The 16,834-nt window shown below is 40.4% G+C and overlaps 4 protein-coding genes across 7 annotated transcripts; 2 read left to right on the top strand and 2 right to left on the bottom strand.

The window, feature by feature from the left end:
- Window positions 1-1,065: 1,065 nt before the first annotated feature.
- On the top strand, window positions 1,066-6,658 carry TrpRS-m (Tryptophanyl-tRNA synthetase, mitochondrial). Its single transcript, XM_053750969.2, has 7 exons — window positions 1,066-1,287; window positions 2,766-2,948; window positions 3,187-3,390; window positions 3,477-3,657; window positions 4,085-4,236; window positions 5,075-5,200; window positions 5,643-6,658. Exons 1-7 carry the CDS (start codon window positions 1,198-1,200, stop codon window positions 5,853-5,855), a joined length of 1,149 nt encoding a protein of 382 aa, XP_053606944.1. The 5' UTR covers window positions 1,066-1,197; the 3' UTR covers window positions 5,856-6,658.
- On the bottom strand, window positions 5,499-9,028 carry LOC128673245 (uncharacterized). 4 transcript variants are annotated; one of them, XM_053750972.2, is made up of 4 exons: window positions 8,605-9,028; window positions 6,778-6,895; window positions 6,199-6,590; window positions 5,499-6,042 (listed from the first exon to the last, which is right to left on the bottom strand). In XM_053750972.2, the coding sequence occupies exons 1-3, from the start codon at window positions 8,815-8,817 to the stop codon at window positions 6,223-6,225; spliced, it is 699 nt and encodes a 232-aa protein (XP_053606947.1). In that variant the 5' UTR covers window positions 8,818-9,028; the 3' UTR covers window positions 5,499-6,042; window positions 6,199-6,222. The 4 variants fall into 4 exon arrangements, with proteins under 4 accessions (XP_053606947.1, XP_053606948.1, XP_053606949.1 ...); XM_053750973.1 differs by having other exon boundaries at window positions 5,499-5,844; XM_053750974.2 differs by having other exon boundaries at window positions 5,499-6,333; window positions 6,415-6,590; window positions 8,605-9,026.
- An 825-nt stretch (window positions 9,029-9,853) lies between these two features.
- Window positions 9,854-13,871, top strand: LOC128673238 (serine/threonine-protein kinase ICK-like). Its single transcript, XM_053750961.2, has 5 exons — window positions 9,854-11,113; window positions 11,701-11,763; window positions 11,998-12,141; window positions 12,215-12,453; window positions 12,946-13,871. The coding sequence occupies exons 1-5, from the start codon at window positions 10,275-10,277 to the stop codon at window positions 13,005-13,007; spliced, it is 1,347 nt and encodes a 448-aa protein (XP_053606936.1). The 5' UTR covers window positions 9,854-10,274; the 3' UTR covers window positions 13,008-13,871.
- Window positions 13,872-14,403: 532 nt separating this feature from the next.
- On the bottom strand, window positions 14,404-15,559 carry LOC128673242 (TAR DNA-binding protein 43-like). Its single transcript, XM_053750970.2, has one exon. The coding sequence runs from the start codon at window positions 15,379-15,381 to the stop codon at window positions 14,500-14,502; it is 882 nt and encodes a 293-aa protein (XP_053606945.1). The 5' UTR covers window positions 15,382-15,559; the 3' UTR covers window positions 14,404-14,499.
- Window positions 15,560-16,834: the final 1,275 nt, after the last annotated feature.

Raw genomic sequence — 16,834 nt, 5'->3', positions numbered from 1 at the left:
TTTTTGGTAGTAAATCTGCAATAATATTGAAAATTGGCGCTTTTTGCCTCCATTGGCAATATTTGTGTACCTTAGTTGTATCAGTAGCGCCATCTGCGCTGAGCTTTGCGGAAATAGGGAAACCCGGCACCTTTAGCACATAAAATCACGGAATAATAATCTTCACAATAAAATTTCGCCGTCGGTTACAATTCTTTTTCGCCACAACGTGCGTCGCTTTTTCAACTTTGTGGGTATCGCTACAATAAGTTCTCGCCCCAGTGTAATATTAGTTGAAATATTTTCGCCACAACGTGCGTCGGTTCGACAGCACGTATGGAACCCTAAAACTACATTGTTGTATTGCGTCGTAGTTAATACGACGCTTTTACGACGACCTCGGTGGCGCAGTGGTAAGGTTCTTGCCACTGAACCGAGAGGTCCCGGGTTCGATCCCCGGTCGGGTAATGATGGAAAATGATCTTTTTCTGATTGGCCCGGGTCTTGGATGTTTATCTATATATGTATTTGTTATAAAATATAATATCGTTGAGTTAGTATCCCATAACACAAGTCTCGAACTTACTTTGGGGCTAGCTCAATCTGTGTGATTTGTCCTAATATATTTATTTATTTATATTTTAGGACGCAATATCTTTACCCATTCATAAAGAATTGCAATATTTTTCACTTCTCACGTTCGTAAATTTCCTCTTCTTCTTATTCAAGAGCTATGCTCTTGTCGGTGGAGTATACGCCACACCTCTTAATCCTCGGTGATCCTCGGCTTTGCTTTTAATGTAAACTTCCCCATTTTTCTAATTTGCCCGAAGTGAGAAACTAAAGGGAAATTAGTTAAATATCGGAAATGTTGAATGGATTAATTTAGAAAACTAACAAATATAAAATAAGCGCGTTAAACAAGAAATAATATAGGTATGGCAACAGAAAATTTAAAATAATCTTTAATCTGAGCAGGCAAATTAGTAATTTTAAAAAGTGCTTTTGGGGTTGGTGTAGTAGTAGTGTAAGTAGGTCCATTGTCAGGTTATGTCACTGTCAACATATCAAATAATCAGCTGTTGCTGTCCCAAATTGAAAATAATCCACATTCCACACCACACCATCAATTAATAACAAATTTAATATTACAGTAAATTATATTTTCCCGAATGTATTGATATGTTATTGAGGTTGCGGATTTAAAGAATTGTAAATATGGAGTTTATCAGGCGTAGTTTAATTCACTGTAAACGGCGTACTCACAGTATTGGTACCAATAGTTGGAGGTGTAACTACAGTGTAAAAGTATGTATGTAAATTAAACATTATTGTGGTCTCAATGTAAATGTTACTTTTACTAAATTACAATTAATAATGTTCTAATGAAAAAAAAAAATCTAATGCCAGCTTAGGAGTTATTAGGATATAAAAAAAAGGATAATATGAATTTATTGAAAAATAAGATAATATGGGGCACATAATCATCACAAAAAATAACTTTATTTTTATCAACATTCATTAGCCATAAAATCATCAGCCGATTGATTTTCTTTTGAGAAATAAACATTATTTATATTCCGTCATGGGTCTATTATAAATTAACATTCATTTCTTATTTTTCAATAAATAATTAAAAATTATTTTAGGTTATTATTATTTATTCTTGTAGCATGTGATTCCATCGTAGAACAGGACCACTCCATATCCTTGGACACATAACCATAATAGTTGAAAGGCAACATGTCATCCAAAGGAGGGTTCACATCAGGCAGGCAATCGGTTGTATAATCACAGCAAAATTTTCATGGTTATTTTTACGCTGATCTGGGTTTAATGGAGACGCAGCCCCAAACAAAACCATGAACTGTGATGATGTGAACATGATGAGTGACAATTGTTTATATTGTGATCTGTTCACCCTATCCTAATATTATCAATGTGAATCCTATCCTAACTAATATCATAAATTTGTTTGTTACCTCTTCTCACTTTATGTACTCAACCAATCGTCTCGAAATTTCGCATATGTAATGGTTAAGATGACCTCCTGTGCTTGCTGACCTTGCTTTTACCCGCGGCTTCGCCTGCGTGATTTTCCCTTCAGTGACATATTTAGACTAATTCCCCATACAAACTTTAACCTTGCTGCCCAAATAATTATTTTGCTGGCCATATATGGCTTACCAAATCTTGCTGCCCAAATAATTCTTTGCTGCCCTGCTTATATTTAAACTAGCTGTTTACCTGCGGCCCGCTGTAATGCCCTCAGGAACAGTTTCTTCTTTGTATTCAAATGGGATTAGGATAGTTGATATAAAATATCCATAAAACTTTTAAAATACACACAGCGACATCTAGTGTTTTAATTGCAAATTTTATTAGCAATAAGCATCACCTATAATAGAATGGGTACCTACAGGTTTTTTGTAAATCCCACGGGTACAATAGTTTCTTCTGGGATGAAAGTTACTCTATGTCCTTCTCCATACTCTTAATTATATATATGCAAAATTTCAAGAAGGTTAAGTAGATAACGTGTGAAGAGGTAACAAACAAACTTACTTTTGCATTTATAATATTAGTTGGGAGTGGAATTGCTGCTGACTGTTATGATTGTTTGCAGAACAAGAATTGCCACCTGATTTTTTTTCTTGCCTACCAAATTATTATTTGTTGGCCAAATGATTATTAGACTGACTTATTTGCTTACCAAATTTACGAACGAATTCTATTTATTAGTTACGATATTTTATTTAAATAAAGTGTTATACTTGAATACTCAGAAAGAAAAAGTACCGTTAGCAGAAGGGCCATTTCCTCGTCGCGTGGTAACGGGTCTGCAGCCGACGGGCGCGCTTCACATCGGGAACTACTTCGGGGTGTTGCGGCGCTGTGTGCAGCTTCAGGATCAGGGGGACGACCTCATGCTCTTCATCGCAGACTTGCACGCGCTCACCACCTATCAGGTGCTCTCATAAAAATAGTGTGGTGCTTCTTTTAAAGGTGACTCATTTCTTTAGAAAATTCATTAATTTATAGATTCATTAAACATTTCATACTTCATATTCATTTCTAAAAGATGTGAGAAAAGTTTGTTTAAATTGTTTTAGTTTTACCTTTAGATTCCAAAAAACTGGACGGGTCGAGAGCAGACCGTTTGTTCAGTAGTGGGACCCATGAATAATATAGTGTATACGATGGTAGGATCCGTCGGCGCTGCAGGACAACATCCTGGACGTGGCGGCGAGCGCGCTGGCGGCGGGCGTGGACCCGGCGCGCAGCGTGCTGTTCGTGCAGTCGGCTGTGCCGCGTCACGCCGAGCTGTGCTGGCTGCTGGCCTGTCTGGCCTCGCACGCCCGCCTCGCGCATCTGCCCCAGTACAAGGAGCGCGCTCAGAACAATAAAGAGGTTACGTGTTTTCTCATTCAGGTCGTAAACCGAGTATATGTAGAGTTCGTCTGTCCCTGTTTCACTACATGGAGCGGGGCTTGCAGGTGGGCGTGGGGCTGCTGCTGTACCCGGTGCTGCAAGCGGCCGACGTGCTGCTGTACCGCGCGGCGCGCGTGCCGGTGGGCGCCGACCAGCTGCAGCATCTGCAGCTGTGCGCGCAGCTCGTCAAGACCTTCCACCACCGCTACGGCCGGCTATTCCCGGTGCCGCAACCGCTGTTGCCCGGTCAGTCATGGCTTACTTCTCGACATACTATCATGTTTGTTTTATTGAATATTAAGTAGGTATTTATTTTATTGTATTGAATGTACTAGCTCTTACGGCTGAATTTCCAAAAGTCCTTTCTTGGCGCACGTCTCCTGTGTCGCAATCTACTTTCGTGCCAAATTCACCTTTATTGGCTTCTTAGTTTTCGAGATTTCATGAAAGTGAGTGTTTTTTACTTTTACATATTAAAATTACAATTTACTAGCTTTTACTCGTGGCTTCGCCTGTGTCTGTCCTTCTCCGTACTCTTAACTTAGTATGTATAAGAAAATTCAAGATTGGTTGAGTAGATAAAACTAACAAACAGACAAAAAAACTTAATTTCTCTTTAATAATATTAGTTGGGATTATTTTAATACATGTACATACTCACATATATTCATAGAGGATGGTTGTGATCGGTTAAGAAGCTTGAGAGATCCATCGAAGAAAATGTCCAAATCCGACCCGGACCCGAAGTCGCGGATACTGCTGACGGACTCTGATGAAGTCATCACTCTCAAAGTCAGAAAAGCTGTCACAGATTGCAATCCGAAGGTGAGGGCACACCATTGATATTCAACATTTAAATGTGTTTTGAAGCGGTGGTGGTCCAGTGGTTCAAGACCGTCCTGTGGATCGAAAGGGCCCAGGTTCAAATCCTACGTGTGCGTGCCACATGAGTTTGTATCGGACTCATAGATCATCACTTGCTTCCAGTTTTTACAGTACAGTTTAAGTTCACTAGTATGTATGCGTCTAGATGTCGGTAGGTAGTCGTAAAAGTCACATCACATGCCTTTAGGCGACTTGAATAAGATGTGACAACAGTGCTAGCAATAACACACTCGAAAAGAAGTGTGTTACAATAACATAACGCGGCCGCGATTCCGACCTAATTACCTATATATAGTCCGGCCGGTCAACAAATGACAAAGGGGCTCCTCTTCAGAAACTTGTTCAGGGTGCTTAGGGAGTGAAACAGAACATACTCCATATTCAGCCTTGAACTGGCGTTTGGGGGAGAGGAGCGGTTTATAGTTGACATGTTTGGATTATTCGCTAATAACACCAAACAATCCGTCGCACAGAAGTGTTCTTAACTACTGTTTTATATAATTATATTCAGAAATTTGACCTTCACAGGCAATTTTTACGTCAAAGTTTGTATTAGATATACCTACTTATTAAAAAACTATAAACTCCAATTGTCATTTCGGAATGACCACTGCTGAGAAGAAATGGCGAAACTTATTGGTCCTTATCATGTCATAAGGGCTTACTATTATACTTGGTCAGAAAGAAAGAAAAAACATGTTATGATTGTATCAGATCAAAGTTGACGTTGATAGAGGAGGTCGCACGACCCGATGCAAGCTTCGTGTTCGATGTCCAGGTGACGTTCGAGCCGGAGTCGCGGCCGGGCGTGGCCAACCTCGTGCTGCTGCACTGTCTGGCCTGCGACCTGCTGCCCGAGGAGGCTGTGGAGGAGGCCGACGGGCTCACCACCGCGCAGTACAAGGTCACACTGCTGCTACCGCTTTCTGTTTGTATGCGAAAGTCTGTCTGCTCCGCTTTAACGGTTAAACTGCAGTACCGAATGATGAAATTTGGTATATATGTAGTTGAAGACCTTTGTTTTAACATTTTAGATATATGAAAATAATAATTGGCTATCTATTATACAAAAATATTGGTCTTAGAAATTAATAATCTGGCATGGGTAAGCACGTTAATCACAAAAACATAATTACATGCTGTCCGAAGCAAACATTCTACGCCGACGAAGAAACGGGGGCAACAAGTAGTAAATAAAATACTTAAATAAAATGTGTTTATTCACATGACAAATTTTTCTGTTAAAATTATTAATATTTGCTTCGGCCACAATTTTTTCGAGCATCTACCGACCGCCTACCACCGTTCACCGATTTGACCGACGACGCTATCAATCCCCTGTGCAGGCGGTGGTGGCGCGCGCGCTATGCGCGCGGTTGGGCCCAATGCGTGCGCGCGCGCTGGAGCTGCGCGCGCAGCCGCGGCTGCTGCGCGACGTGCTGCGCGCGGGCGCGACGCGCGCGCGCGCCCGCGCTGACGTCACACTGCACGACGTGCACGCGGCGCTGGGGCTCGCGCCCGGCTCCGCCGACCGCACGCTGCGAGCCGCTAATGAATAGACTTCTCACTAGTTTTATTTCATTTCATACAAATTGTTCTTTGTCATTCTTCACATCACCCGGGAGAGACTTAACGAGATTCTTGCTTAATCTGAATTTCTATTATTACTTTGTCTACATCATGTTATTTCTTTCCGTTTTCATAATCTACTTATATTAATGATGATGAGAACTTAGACACTGTAAACTAAAAATAGTACTTATAAAATACCATTTCTGGAAAAATTTTAAACATAATTCACATATGTATAGCACAGTTGTAGCATAGTAGTACGTATCGTTGTACATTTGATTAACTCTATCTAAAGCGACGATTTTAAGCCATACTAATAAAAGTAAGCACAAGTAATCTGGTCGTGAATGTGTCTCAGAGCCGATGGTGGTGGTGCATGGCGAGGTGGTCGGGGGCCGGCGGCGGAGGGGGCGGCAGCACGCGCTCCTTCACCACCGACACTAGTTCCCGAAGCAGCTCCACCGCCTGCGAACACATGACATTGGATGAATACGATCTGCTCAATAGACATGTATATGATAAAGAGCGGTGTGACGAATGCGCGACCTGCGTGACGGCCTCGGCCTGCTTCTCGGCGGCCAGCGCCTGGCGCATGGCGGCCTCGGCCAGCAGCTCCGCGCCGCCCAGCGCCGAGCCCGCGCCCGACGTCTCCGACTCCAGCTCCTCCTCCAGCGGCTTGCGCTCCTCGTCCGACTGGCTGCCGCGGCCCGCGCCCGCGCCCGCTATTGGACATCATCGCTACTTTGTTCATTGTTTACATTTCACTCAAATATACGAAAACTAAAAGATATTTATTCTTTTTATTAGTTCATATTTGCAACCAGTATTGTATAAATACATAGAATTGGGTATAAATATAAAAAAAGATTAACACTCTTCAGTTGACATATATAGTGGAATGAAGCTCACTTTCTCGTCCACCGCTGCTCAATATGTTTCGCAAACGTTCCTCGGCAGATGAGAGGTCTCCCAGGGCCCCGCCTGCCGCAGACTTCTTTCTCGCTTTGTACTTTATGTCTGCCCAATACTGAAAAACAGTTGACAGAAACTACATTAAAGATTAGAATCTTAAGTAAAAACAATTACGACGTATGAGTATATCGCTATAACTGAATGCATATTATAGGCTATAGGGCAATTTTAGTTACAACAATGTTAATTAAATATATTTGTCTTACTAGCGACCTGTCCCAGCTTCGCTCGGTTAAAAACACAATAAATTATACATCTATACCTTCCTCAGGAATATTCTCTATTGGTGAAAACCGTATAAACATTTGTGCAGTTGTGTTTATCGTAAACAGGTAGACCTGGCAAAGGACTTTGTAGCCGAAAAATTTTTGGTAAGGAGTCAAAATTATTAGAGAGACTTACAGATAAATTTAATAATACCTATACATACAGAAGATGCTATTCTGTCTGAAAATGTATACTTTCTATAGTTTAGCTGAACTCTGAATGACTCTTCAAGTGTTCCAGATCTTCGATTTTTATACCTCAACAGAAAATGCTCATCAGACTGAACAACTTTTATTAGAGCATCATTTCTATAACTCCTATAGTATAGCTGTACCATCATGGGTCAACATCAAGTGTTCCAGATTTTCGATTTTTATACCTCTACAGAAAATGCTCATGAGACTGAAGAATTTTTGTTAATTCGTCATTTCTATATGCCCTATAGTTTAGCTGTACCATCATTGTTCTCCATCAGGTGTTCCAGTTTTCAAAATAATACCCCATATGTTGCCCAGGCTTAATAGCTATATAACAAAAAAGTTTCATTCAAATCCGTCTAGTAGTTCTGAAGATTAGCGTGTATAAACATAGACAGATTTTTTTTTAAATTCTTGCTCTGTTGCTGTGACTCTATCTCTCGATATTTTTATGTCAATTTATTAAATATACAGGAATATTTTGTTTGTGTTAGATGTTTTATTATATGTATTGATAATAATAAATATATATAAGGACAAATTAGACACATTGAGCTAGCCCCAAAATAAGCTCTAGACTTGTGTTATGGGATACTAACGCAACTATACTATATTTTATAACATATACATATATAGATAAACATCCAGGACCCAGGCCAATCAGAAAAAGATCATTTTCCATCATGACCCAACTGGGGATCTAACCCGGGACCTCTCGGTTCAGAGGCAAGCACTTTGCCACCAAGGTCGTATTTATCTTTTGAGAAGTTAAAACAATACTTATAAACAGTGTAAATGTCTCTGCTGTATTTCAAGGGCATAACATAGTGGTTCATTAATGTATTTGACATCTAATGCATGTACCTATGTTTATCAAGAAAATTATTCTTTTATTTTTGCTTGTCATTTCATCCAAATAGTATTAATTGAAATTATTGATAAAACTGATTTTGTTATTACACTACATCCAAACCTTTCATGTTGTTTGAAAATTTGAACTAAAGTATACTTTGTCCTATAGGTTGAAATTTATATTGTATCTCTCCAAAGTGCATGCTTAGGTTCATCTTTGAAATATGTTACAAACCCTCATGCATACATACAACCGTACGAAACTTTCGAATTTTTAATGATTACTAGTGAACTCACATTTGAACAGTTATCTCTACTTACTAGGTACAGTACAGGAGTGTAGAGACCCTAATCTTGTTGCCTACTGTTGATTCTATAAGCACAAAATTATTGCTTGTGGAATAACAACAAATGTAGTCGTTACGAGTAAATTTTCACAATGACTAACCCGGCACCACTTGTCAGGACTCTTGCGAGCGCCGCCTGACTCTGGCGCGGCCGCGTTCAGTCGCTCGGCGAGCAGGCGCCAAAGCTTGGACGAGCTGAACCGAGAGTAGATCGACTGTTTGCCCGCTGCGAACTCAGGGTGCTCTTCCATAAACGACAGCAGCAAGTCTAGCTGTTCGGAGCTCACTCTACAGCGGTTCAACACGCCGCTCATCTCGCAGATACATAGCCGAACTATTTAATACATCTATGATAGTCGGTAAGCAAGTCTTGTAGAAGGATATTCATGAAAATTCCTTAATGCAAAATACTCATGCCAAATGTGCATAAATACAAACATTCCAATTCCAAATGAAAATATAATTTGGAATAATGTGGATCACAGAACGTTTGGGTTTGGAATTTGGAATGACAACGTTTTGACAATTTGTCAGAATTTGACTTTGATATGATGTAGGCTTAAGCGCGGCCGTACACCACACATCCGAAGCAGGAAACACAGCTGTTCACAAAGCTGCACACGTTCCCTATTTTTAACGGAGAGAAAAAATCTTGAACGTTCGGTTTGGGAACTTTCCCCAAATCAGAACGGAATGACGCAACGTCTTGCGCAGCGCTACGTTCTTACGATCATCGCGCTCCCACACATTTTGGCTTGACCGCCGCACACCCACGCGAATTAATTACTGGCTTGGTATATTATTTATTGTTTTCATTCAAAATATGTTCAAATAATAAATAATATATCAAATAATAATCAAATAAAATAAAAATTGAAAAATTCTACCTCTATTTTTAGTACTGCTGCTTACGTGCTTTTATTACAGCAAATAATAAGCTGTGTGATTAAAAGGCTCTAAAAATAGTTTTCACGATAATGAATTTTAACAAATCACTGTTGAACTTAAAAACTCCCCAAATCTAGTGACAAAGTCGCTTAAGTGGCAACACTGACTGCTGGTCGATTCGAAAAATTTAACGTGTGCGCTATTAAATACAGGCTATTAGGTATGATGGAATGCCCAATCTGAAAAGAAACGTTATCACGTCCTGATTCGGAAACCGAAAATGTGTGTGGCCATATTTTGAACGGTTGTTCGATAAGTGCGGCCGCACACGTATGCGCTGTGCGGCCGTGGTGTGCGGCGCCCCTGTTTTATCGCGTTGACGTAGTTTCAGTGGTGGCGCTAGATACGTAATGTTGTCACTTCACTTTCTAGTTTTTTTGGATTTATTTACCTTGCACTGTCTCCAAGGATACGTAAACCATAGCAACTGTTAATACTAACATAGTTACTGTTTTTGTGGGTTGTCCTATTTCTAAAAGTAATATAATAATAATTCTATAAGTGAATCCACATTTATTTAACATAATAATCACAACGTTGAATTAAACAACTACGTTTATCTCAGTATTAAATCATACTTTTATGTATAATGAAAAAGGTATTGGATAACTATACGTTCGGTATATGTATTATACTCAAATTACAAACATGTATGAATTATTATTTCATTCCTGCTATAAAATAGAGATGCTATAAATTTATGAGAACTTGACGGGACATTTTTAAGGATTTCTTTTTATGGAGTGTTCAAAATTGTAGATAATATGACAAATGAGATAAAAAAATATATTTAAACAAAAGCGCGTAAAAGAATTAGAGCACAATGAACCGCTATGTCGTGCTGCAGCAGCTGGGAGACGGCACTTACGGTTCCGTGGTACTGGCGCAGCGACGAGACACTGGCGAGAAGGTCGCTATCAAGCGCATGAAGCGTAAATACTACTCATGGGACGAGGCCATGAACTTACGGGAAGTGAAATCTTTGAAAAAATTGAATCATGCTAATATAGTTAAGCTCCGTGAGGTGATTCGTGAAAACGACACCTTATACTTTGTATTCGAGTACATGCGAGGTAATTTGTATCAACTGATACGAGACGCAGAACGGCCGTTTCCTGAACCTGTGTTGCGTAATATCTTATATCAGGTGCTTCAAGGTTTGACTCATATGCACCGTCATGGATTCTTCCATCGCGATCTAAAACCAGAAAATTTACTCTGTGCTGGACCGGAATTGGTGAAGATTGCGGATTTAGGTCTCGCACGAGAGGTGCGCTCGCGGCCCCCCTACACGGACTACGTATCGACGCGCTGGTATCGTGCTCCAGAAGTGCTCTTGCATGACACACGCTATGGTGCACCCATCGATCTGTGGGCATTGGGCTGTATAGCCGCCGAGCTGTATACATGCAGACCCCTGTTCCCGGGGAATTCAGAGATCGATCAACTGCATAAGGTGTGTGCAGTGCTGGGCACGCCTGACCGCGACGAGTGGCCCGAGGGCTACGCATTGGCTGAAGCGCTACGTTTCCGTTTCCCGGTGACGGCAGGCGTACCTCTGGCTCGCGTAGTACCAAGTGCCTCGCCACCAGCACTCGCGCTATTAGCGGCACTCCTGAGATACCCTCCAAGAGATCGACCAACAGCACCGCAAGCACTAAGGTTGTAATCTCGTTCATATTGCTAAGTCTATATTAATATATTTTTCTGATTACTATGATACAACGTATACCCACCCAACCCCTTTTCCCGCAACGTGTTGTCCTGATAACCACAACTTGTCCCGTCCAGTTTTCCGCTTCGTGTCTCGTCCCGTCTCCTGCAACGTGTTCTATTCGCGTTTCCCACAACGCATTATATTTTTCATAACGTATCGAGACCTTTTTTTATTAACCACAAATGTACCTAAAACAGAAATTTAATGGGTCTTTTAAAAAAAATGAAGTTTCATTGAAATTTCCATAGAAATAGTGATGGATTAGTATTTTTCACTAGTTAAGCACAATTTTTCGTCTAAAGTTTCATGTACATATCTCACTTCAAAAATGACGAAGTTTTACAACAAATTCAAATCCTTATTTCACCCTTTTAGGAATGGAATTTCCAAAAATCCTTCCTTAGCGAACGTCTACTAGTTACAATCTACTTTCTTGCCCAATCTCAGCATTATTGGTTCAGTACCTAGTTGTTTTGGCTTTATTAATATAGATCCTCCATAATTATTAGTTACTTATGTCATTTTTATTTAGGTTTCCATATTTTGCTGTGGGAGCTGCTCTCGTCTTACCACCACCTGCGTCACGAGCTAGAAGGTAAGTTTATTGAAATACAATATGCGGTACTACCTGCCCATACCAGATACAAGTGTACCAGATACGGTGTTTACGGTACTACCTACCCATACCAGATACATGTGTAATTAAATCAATAGTAAATGCCGGTATGTAGTAAGGGTAGTACCTACCTCTCTTTATCAAATCAGCCGGACAAATATGACCTTTAACCTATATAACCTGCTACACTTTACCCTATATAAATCTGTGTAGAAGCGGTCGCGACCGAGAAGAGTCAGATAATGCTCCTCTGGTTGCTCCTGTGTCATCGTTCGTCACGCCGCTCCCCGCTGCCCCTGCTGCACCTCCTGCAATTGTCGCGCAACCACTTCACGATCGCTTTGCAGATATTTTGGGGTAAGTAACAGTTCTTCTATTAAGTATTTTACAATCAAAATGTTATTCTTGTGCACAATTTTTGATGTTACAGAGGAGAGGTTACGCACGAATTGGGCGTGCGCACTGAACCACTACGGCAGGTAACAGCGGCAGGCGGCGGTCGCAGCGTTTTAGCTGCGCTGCAGGCGGGCGGTGGCGGCCGCGCTGGGACGCGGGTTGCTGGCGCGCCGCCACCCGCAGCAGCCGCCTACCTCGGCGCAGCACGCTATGTAGCGGGCGCCCGTATCGACACTTCACTATTTCATCCGCTCCCACTGCGAGCACACCACGGTATGTACCTACTGTTATTGACTATTTTTATATATCACAGATACTAGATCCACAGAACCGTGTTGTTCTACCAATACGATAGATTCACTGCTCTACAAGTACTTAATTAATATGGTATAAGTAGTTATCTATCTGCATAAAACTGCATCTGTTTACCCACGGCTTCGTCCGCTTAAATGCCCTCGGGAACAGGTTTTTCTTCGCAAATAGCTAGTTGGAATAATATATCATAGCGTAGGTATTTGAAAATACACACAGCGCCATCTAGTGTTTTATTGCAAAGTTATAAAACGTGCATTTAGCGCCACCAATAATAGAATCTTCGCAAATCCCACGGGAATAATAGTTATTGCCAGGATAATAGGTACCTACTAGGTATCCTATGTCCTTCTCCATACTCTTAATTATTTATAGCTATGCGAAGTTTCAAGAAGACTGGGTGAGTAGAGAACAAACTTACTTTCGCATTTATATTAGTTGCTATTGTTTCAGAAGCGACCACAGTTGGAAGCGGAGCATCACGAGTGGACTGGGCAGCAAAGTATCTTCGATGAATTGACAAATCAGTTGAAATCGCAAGATTAAGTAATAGCATCATACGATACTAATAACTCGATGCTATCTTATATCTCATTTTATGAAAATAATAAATGGAAATTTATTTTTTGAAACGTATACTTTTTGTGGAGTGAGGGGAGGCTTTTGCCTAGCAGGTGGGACATGTTATAACTGTTAAAAAAATACTGTTATGTAAATTTCACGTAATTTAACTTTATACGAAACCGGTGAAAGCGTCAGTGTCAGGTTCGCATAGCAAATAAATTGAGATTTGGGTTTCAGTTTCTTTTCTTGGTTCAGTGCGTGCTGCGCGGCCCCAAAATAAGGATGCGTTTTGCTAGAAATATTATGCCTGCTAAAATGGGTTTTAGTGGAGGTGGGGTGTGGGTAGGTACTTCTACCCTTACGTGAATGCATAATTATCAACATAGGTACTTTAATTATTTTTAATTTTACAAGTCTGTAATACTATTGACATTAGTTTTAAAAGCTAAGCCACCGTACAGTTAAGCAGAACAGGCAATGGACCATAAAAAATTGTAATGTTTTCCGAAATGTTAAAGTATGGAAATTATTTCAGCTTCTCAAGGCACAATGACATTACTGTCATGACCAATGCGCAATGGCCGCATTTTTGATGAAATATAAAAAAAAATATTATAGTTTATGATGTTTTATTGATAAAATATATTATTATGATCTGATAACTATACTTTTGTTATGTAAACTTTCTGGTCTTATCCTGATCAAAGATACACAAGATCCAGTATTTTAGTTTGCCTGATTCACAAAGCAATACCTAATAATAGTATGTGATGTAGAAATCACAATTAAGAAAAAAAAAATGGATAAAATCATAATTCAGATTATACTAAATGCCTGTTTTGTGAACTTGGCAATGGCAAAAGAAAGAAAAGTTAGGAACTATCTATCACGGCAAGTTGAGCCAGATGCCCCGAGATAACTACACTAGTGGTTTAAATATATCACTGTTGTGAAGTAGTTAAGTATGCCACATGATTGCAATGTATATACAGGAGAAACCACAGGCAAATATTAGTAATTAAATTATTGTGGAAACCGGGTCTTGTGATCTACTACACATCTTGTATTGTATTGGTATATATACCATTTATAAAACTTTTTTCTGTAATATTGTATGGATGGACACATCACGAAAGCTTAACACAAATATAAATTTTATAGTCACAACATGTTAAACTTAACACTTTCTAATTTTGTTGATTTTATACAACAAGTTATATTTAAAAACCTGTCATTTGTATCAGACACTACTTTGGTGAGCACCAGCTAGCATAATGTAACCTCAATTTTCTATCCTTTCAACAATCACTTCATAGGCACAATAAGGCTATGAAACCAAAAATACAGTTAGATAACTTCATACTATATTATATTATTTACACATTTACTTTCATATAAAATTTGACAGTGATCAACAAGACAGGTAAGAATGAGGCAGCTTGGTCACTCGTACTTGAGGTAGAGCTTGGTGTCGAGCGGTGGCTGCTGTGCAGGCGGCGGCCAGTCGGCGGGTGGCCACAGCACGCGGCCGCCGCCTTCCACAAGACCCCAGCCCAGCAATGAACCGCGCGCGCCACGCTCACGCTTGGGAGACGCCGTCGATATGTTCACCGACACACCCTTGATGATGTGGTCCTGCCCACACAGTGATTGAGCCACCTCTGCGTCCAGGAACGTCACGAAGCTGAATGCCCGAAATGGCCGTGGCACAAATACATCTGTCACCTGCCCAAATGCCCCAAAGTATTCGCGCAGGTCGTCTGCTGTGAGGCTCTCGGTGCAGCGGCCAACGAATACTTTGCGATGTGCTGTCGCACCGCCGTCCTTGCCATTGGGTATACGTACGTCACACCAGCGCCCATCGATCATGTGCCGACGACCGAGGGCGCGCGTTTGAGCTTCATAATCCGCGAACTTGATGAATCCGAACCCTTTGGACAATCCGGTCTTGGCGTCGCGCTTCACCTGGACCATTAGCAATTCGCCGAACGTGGAAAAGTACTCGCGCACGGAGTCCTCAGCTGTCTTCCAGGGTAGGCCGAGGACTATAAGGTCGGAACACCGCGGGCGCGGAGAGGGAACGGGCGAGGACCGCGGGAAGGCGCACCAGAAGCGATGTACTGCCCAGCCCTCGGCCGGCGGAGACAGACGTTCGTCCACCAGTCGTACGCCGCGCAGCCGTCCTCCCGTACGGTACTTGAGTCCGCTGGCCCCCGCGAACTGGGCTGCCACCGTGCTAAGCAGCAACGAGCCATCCTCCTCAGTTGGCAGCTCGATGGGCTCATCTTGCTCGCCCTCACTCACCGGCACGTACTCTATAGACATTTCGCTCACCGCCCAATGCGCTCTTTACAATTCGTCATCTCGTTTACATTATATATGACCGAGAACGACTCCACAGTCGCGGAAAGAGCGACTCCGTCACTACAACTTGATGAGAATATAGGGAAAGATATCTCTCGATTTTAATTCCTATCTACGTCTACATCACACGCGTGACGTATGACAGTAGCATGACATGACATAACGTGAGTGCCTCAGACGCAACAGATTACTACTACCAGATTGCGCGTCTTGACCTACGTACGTATTGAATTTATGGGAATCCGTGACACATTTAGGCCGCAGCTTCGCCCGTTTCAAATTGCCTTGGTAATAGTTGGAATAAAATATCCACAGCGCATTTAAAATACACGCCGCGCCATCTTGTGTTTTATTCAAATTAAAATCATTTATTCAGAAATTAGTCCTTCACAGGCATTTTTCTGGTAATTTTTTTTTTTTTTTTTTTATATTCATAGTTATTTCTTACAAGCTACAAACTACTGGCATTTCGGAACGACCACTGTTGAAAATAAATGCCGAAAGAAACTAATTTGAACAGTGTTGGTCCCCCTATCATTACAGAAGGGCTTACTATATTGTTTCTTATATATATTTTTTTTTTTCTAATAATATGTAAAATACATAATGTACATATAGTCAAAACAAGTTATGATTGTGATCCGAGTGCAGATTACAATATATATTATAATATGGGTTATCAGGCAAATAAAACCACTTTAAGTCGAGACGAAAGCGTAGCGTTTTCAACCATCATAAGAGTGTAAAATAAAAATATATATATACAAGGTCAATGGTATATAAAGCCGAAAATGGTAGATAGGGTATCGTATCCACATTCTCAGAAAAATATTTCCATGTGGAAAAAACGTCGAGTTAAATTTGACAACATTGACCTCTGTACTAGGATTGGTGCAAATTATGATGATGAAAATTCAAAACATGGCTTTATTAAACGGTCTCTATTGGAAATGTAAGTAAAAGCAATAATAAGAATTTTTATCTTATTGACAATTGAAAAATAACTTGTGCGCCTGTGTGAAAGTGAAAGAAATAGGATAGAAATAGATGGATGGAATGAAATATTGCCTATAATTTTTTTTTTTTTTTATTTTTTTTTTTTTTTTTTTTTTTTTTTTTTTTTTTTTTTTTTTTTTTTTTTTTTTTTTTTTTTTTTTTTTTTTTTTTTTGTGTCGATGTCATGGTTCTGTATGATTTACTATTACCTACTCATAAAATAGTTTAATGTGAAATCTTTGTAGTTTGTTGTTTACGTTTTTCAATTAATGAAATAAATTATTACTGATGATTAATAATTTAATAAATCTTAAGTATCGCTAATCTTAAGTAATGGTTGGTTGGTTGGTTGGTTGGTTGGTTGGTTGGTTGGTTGGTTGGTTGGTTGGTTGGTTGGTTGGTTGGTTGGTTGGTTGGT

The sequence above is a fragment of the Plodia interpunctella genome, chromosome 10 (assembly GCF_027563975.2).
Source record: "Plodia interpunctella isolate USDA-ARS_2022_Savannah chromosome 10, ilPloInte3.2, whole genome shotgun sequence".
NCBI lineage: Eukaryota > Metazoa > Arthropoda > Insecta > Lepidoptera > Pyralidae > Plodia > Plodia interpunctella.
The sequence above is the reverse complement of the archived record's forward strand: the minus strand, read 5'-3'. Positions and strand labels throughout refer to the sequence as shown.

What these genes read in the sequence shown, in the direction of transcription:
- TrpRS-m (XM_053750969.2), top strand. Translation starts at nt 1,198, where the DNA reads ATGGAGTTTATCAGGCGTAGTTTAATTCACTGTAAACGGCGTACTCAC. An exon ending in GCGCTCAGAACAATAAAGAG is followed by an intron (nt 3,391 to 3,476) that starts GTTACGTGTTTT and finishes CGGGGCTTGCAG; the next exon opens with GTGGGCGTGGGGCTGCTGCT. An exon ending in TCACAGATTGCAATCCGAAG is followed by an intron (nt 4,237 to 5,074) that starts GTGAGGGCACAC and finishes TTCGATGTCCAG; the next exon opens with GTGACGTTCGAGCCGGAGTC.
- LOC128673245 (XM_053750972.2), bottom strand. Translation starts at nt 8,817, where the DNA reads ATGAGCGGCGTGTTGAACCGCTGTAGAGTGAGCTCCGAACAGCTAGAC. An exon ending in GTCCTGACAAGTGGTGCCGG is followed by an intron (nt 6,896 to 8,604) that starts GTTAGTCATTGT and finishes ACTGTTTTTCAG; the next exon opens with TATTGGGCAGACATAAAGTA. An exon ending in GAGCAGCGGTGGACGAGAAA is followed by an intron (nt 6,591 to 6,777) that starts GTGAGCTTCATT and finishes GATGTCCAATAG; the next exon opens with CGGGCGCGGGCGCGGGCCGC.
- LOC128673242 (XM_053750970.2), bottom strand. Translation starts at nt 15,381, where the DNA reads ATGTCTATAGAGTACGTGCCGGTGAGTGAGGGCGAGCAAGATGAGCCC.
- LOC128673238 (XM_053750961.2), top strand. Translation starts at nt 10,275, where the DNA reads ATGAACCGCTATGTCGTGCTGCAGCAGCTGGGAGACGGCACTTACGGT. An exon ending in ACAGCACCGCAAGCACTAAG is followed by an intron (nt 11,114 to 11,700) that starts GTTGTAATCTCG and finishes ATTTTTATTTAG; the next exon opens with GTTTCCATATTTTGCTGTGG. An exon ending in CGCTTTGCAGATATTTTGGG is followed by an intron (nt 12,142 to 12,214) that starts GTAAGTAACAGT and finishes TTGATGTTACAG; the next exon opens with AGGAGAGGTTACGCACGAAT.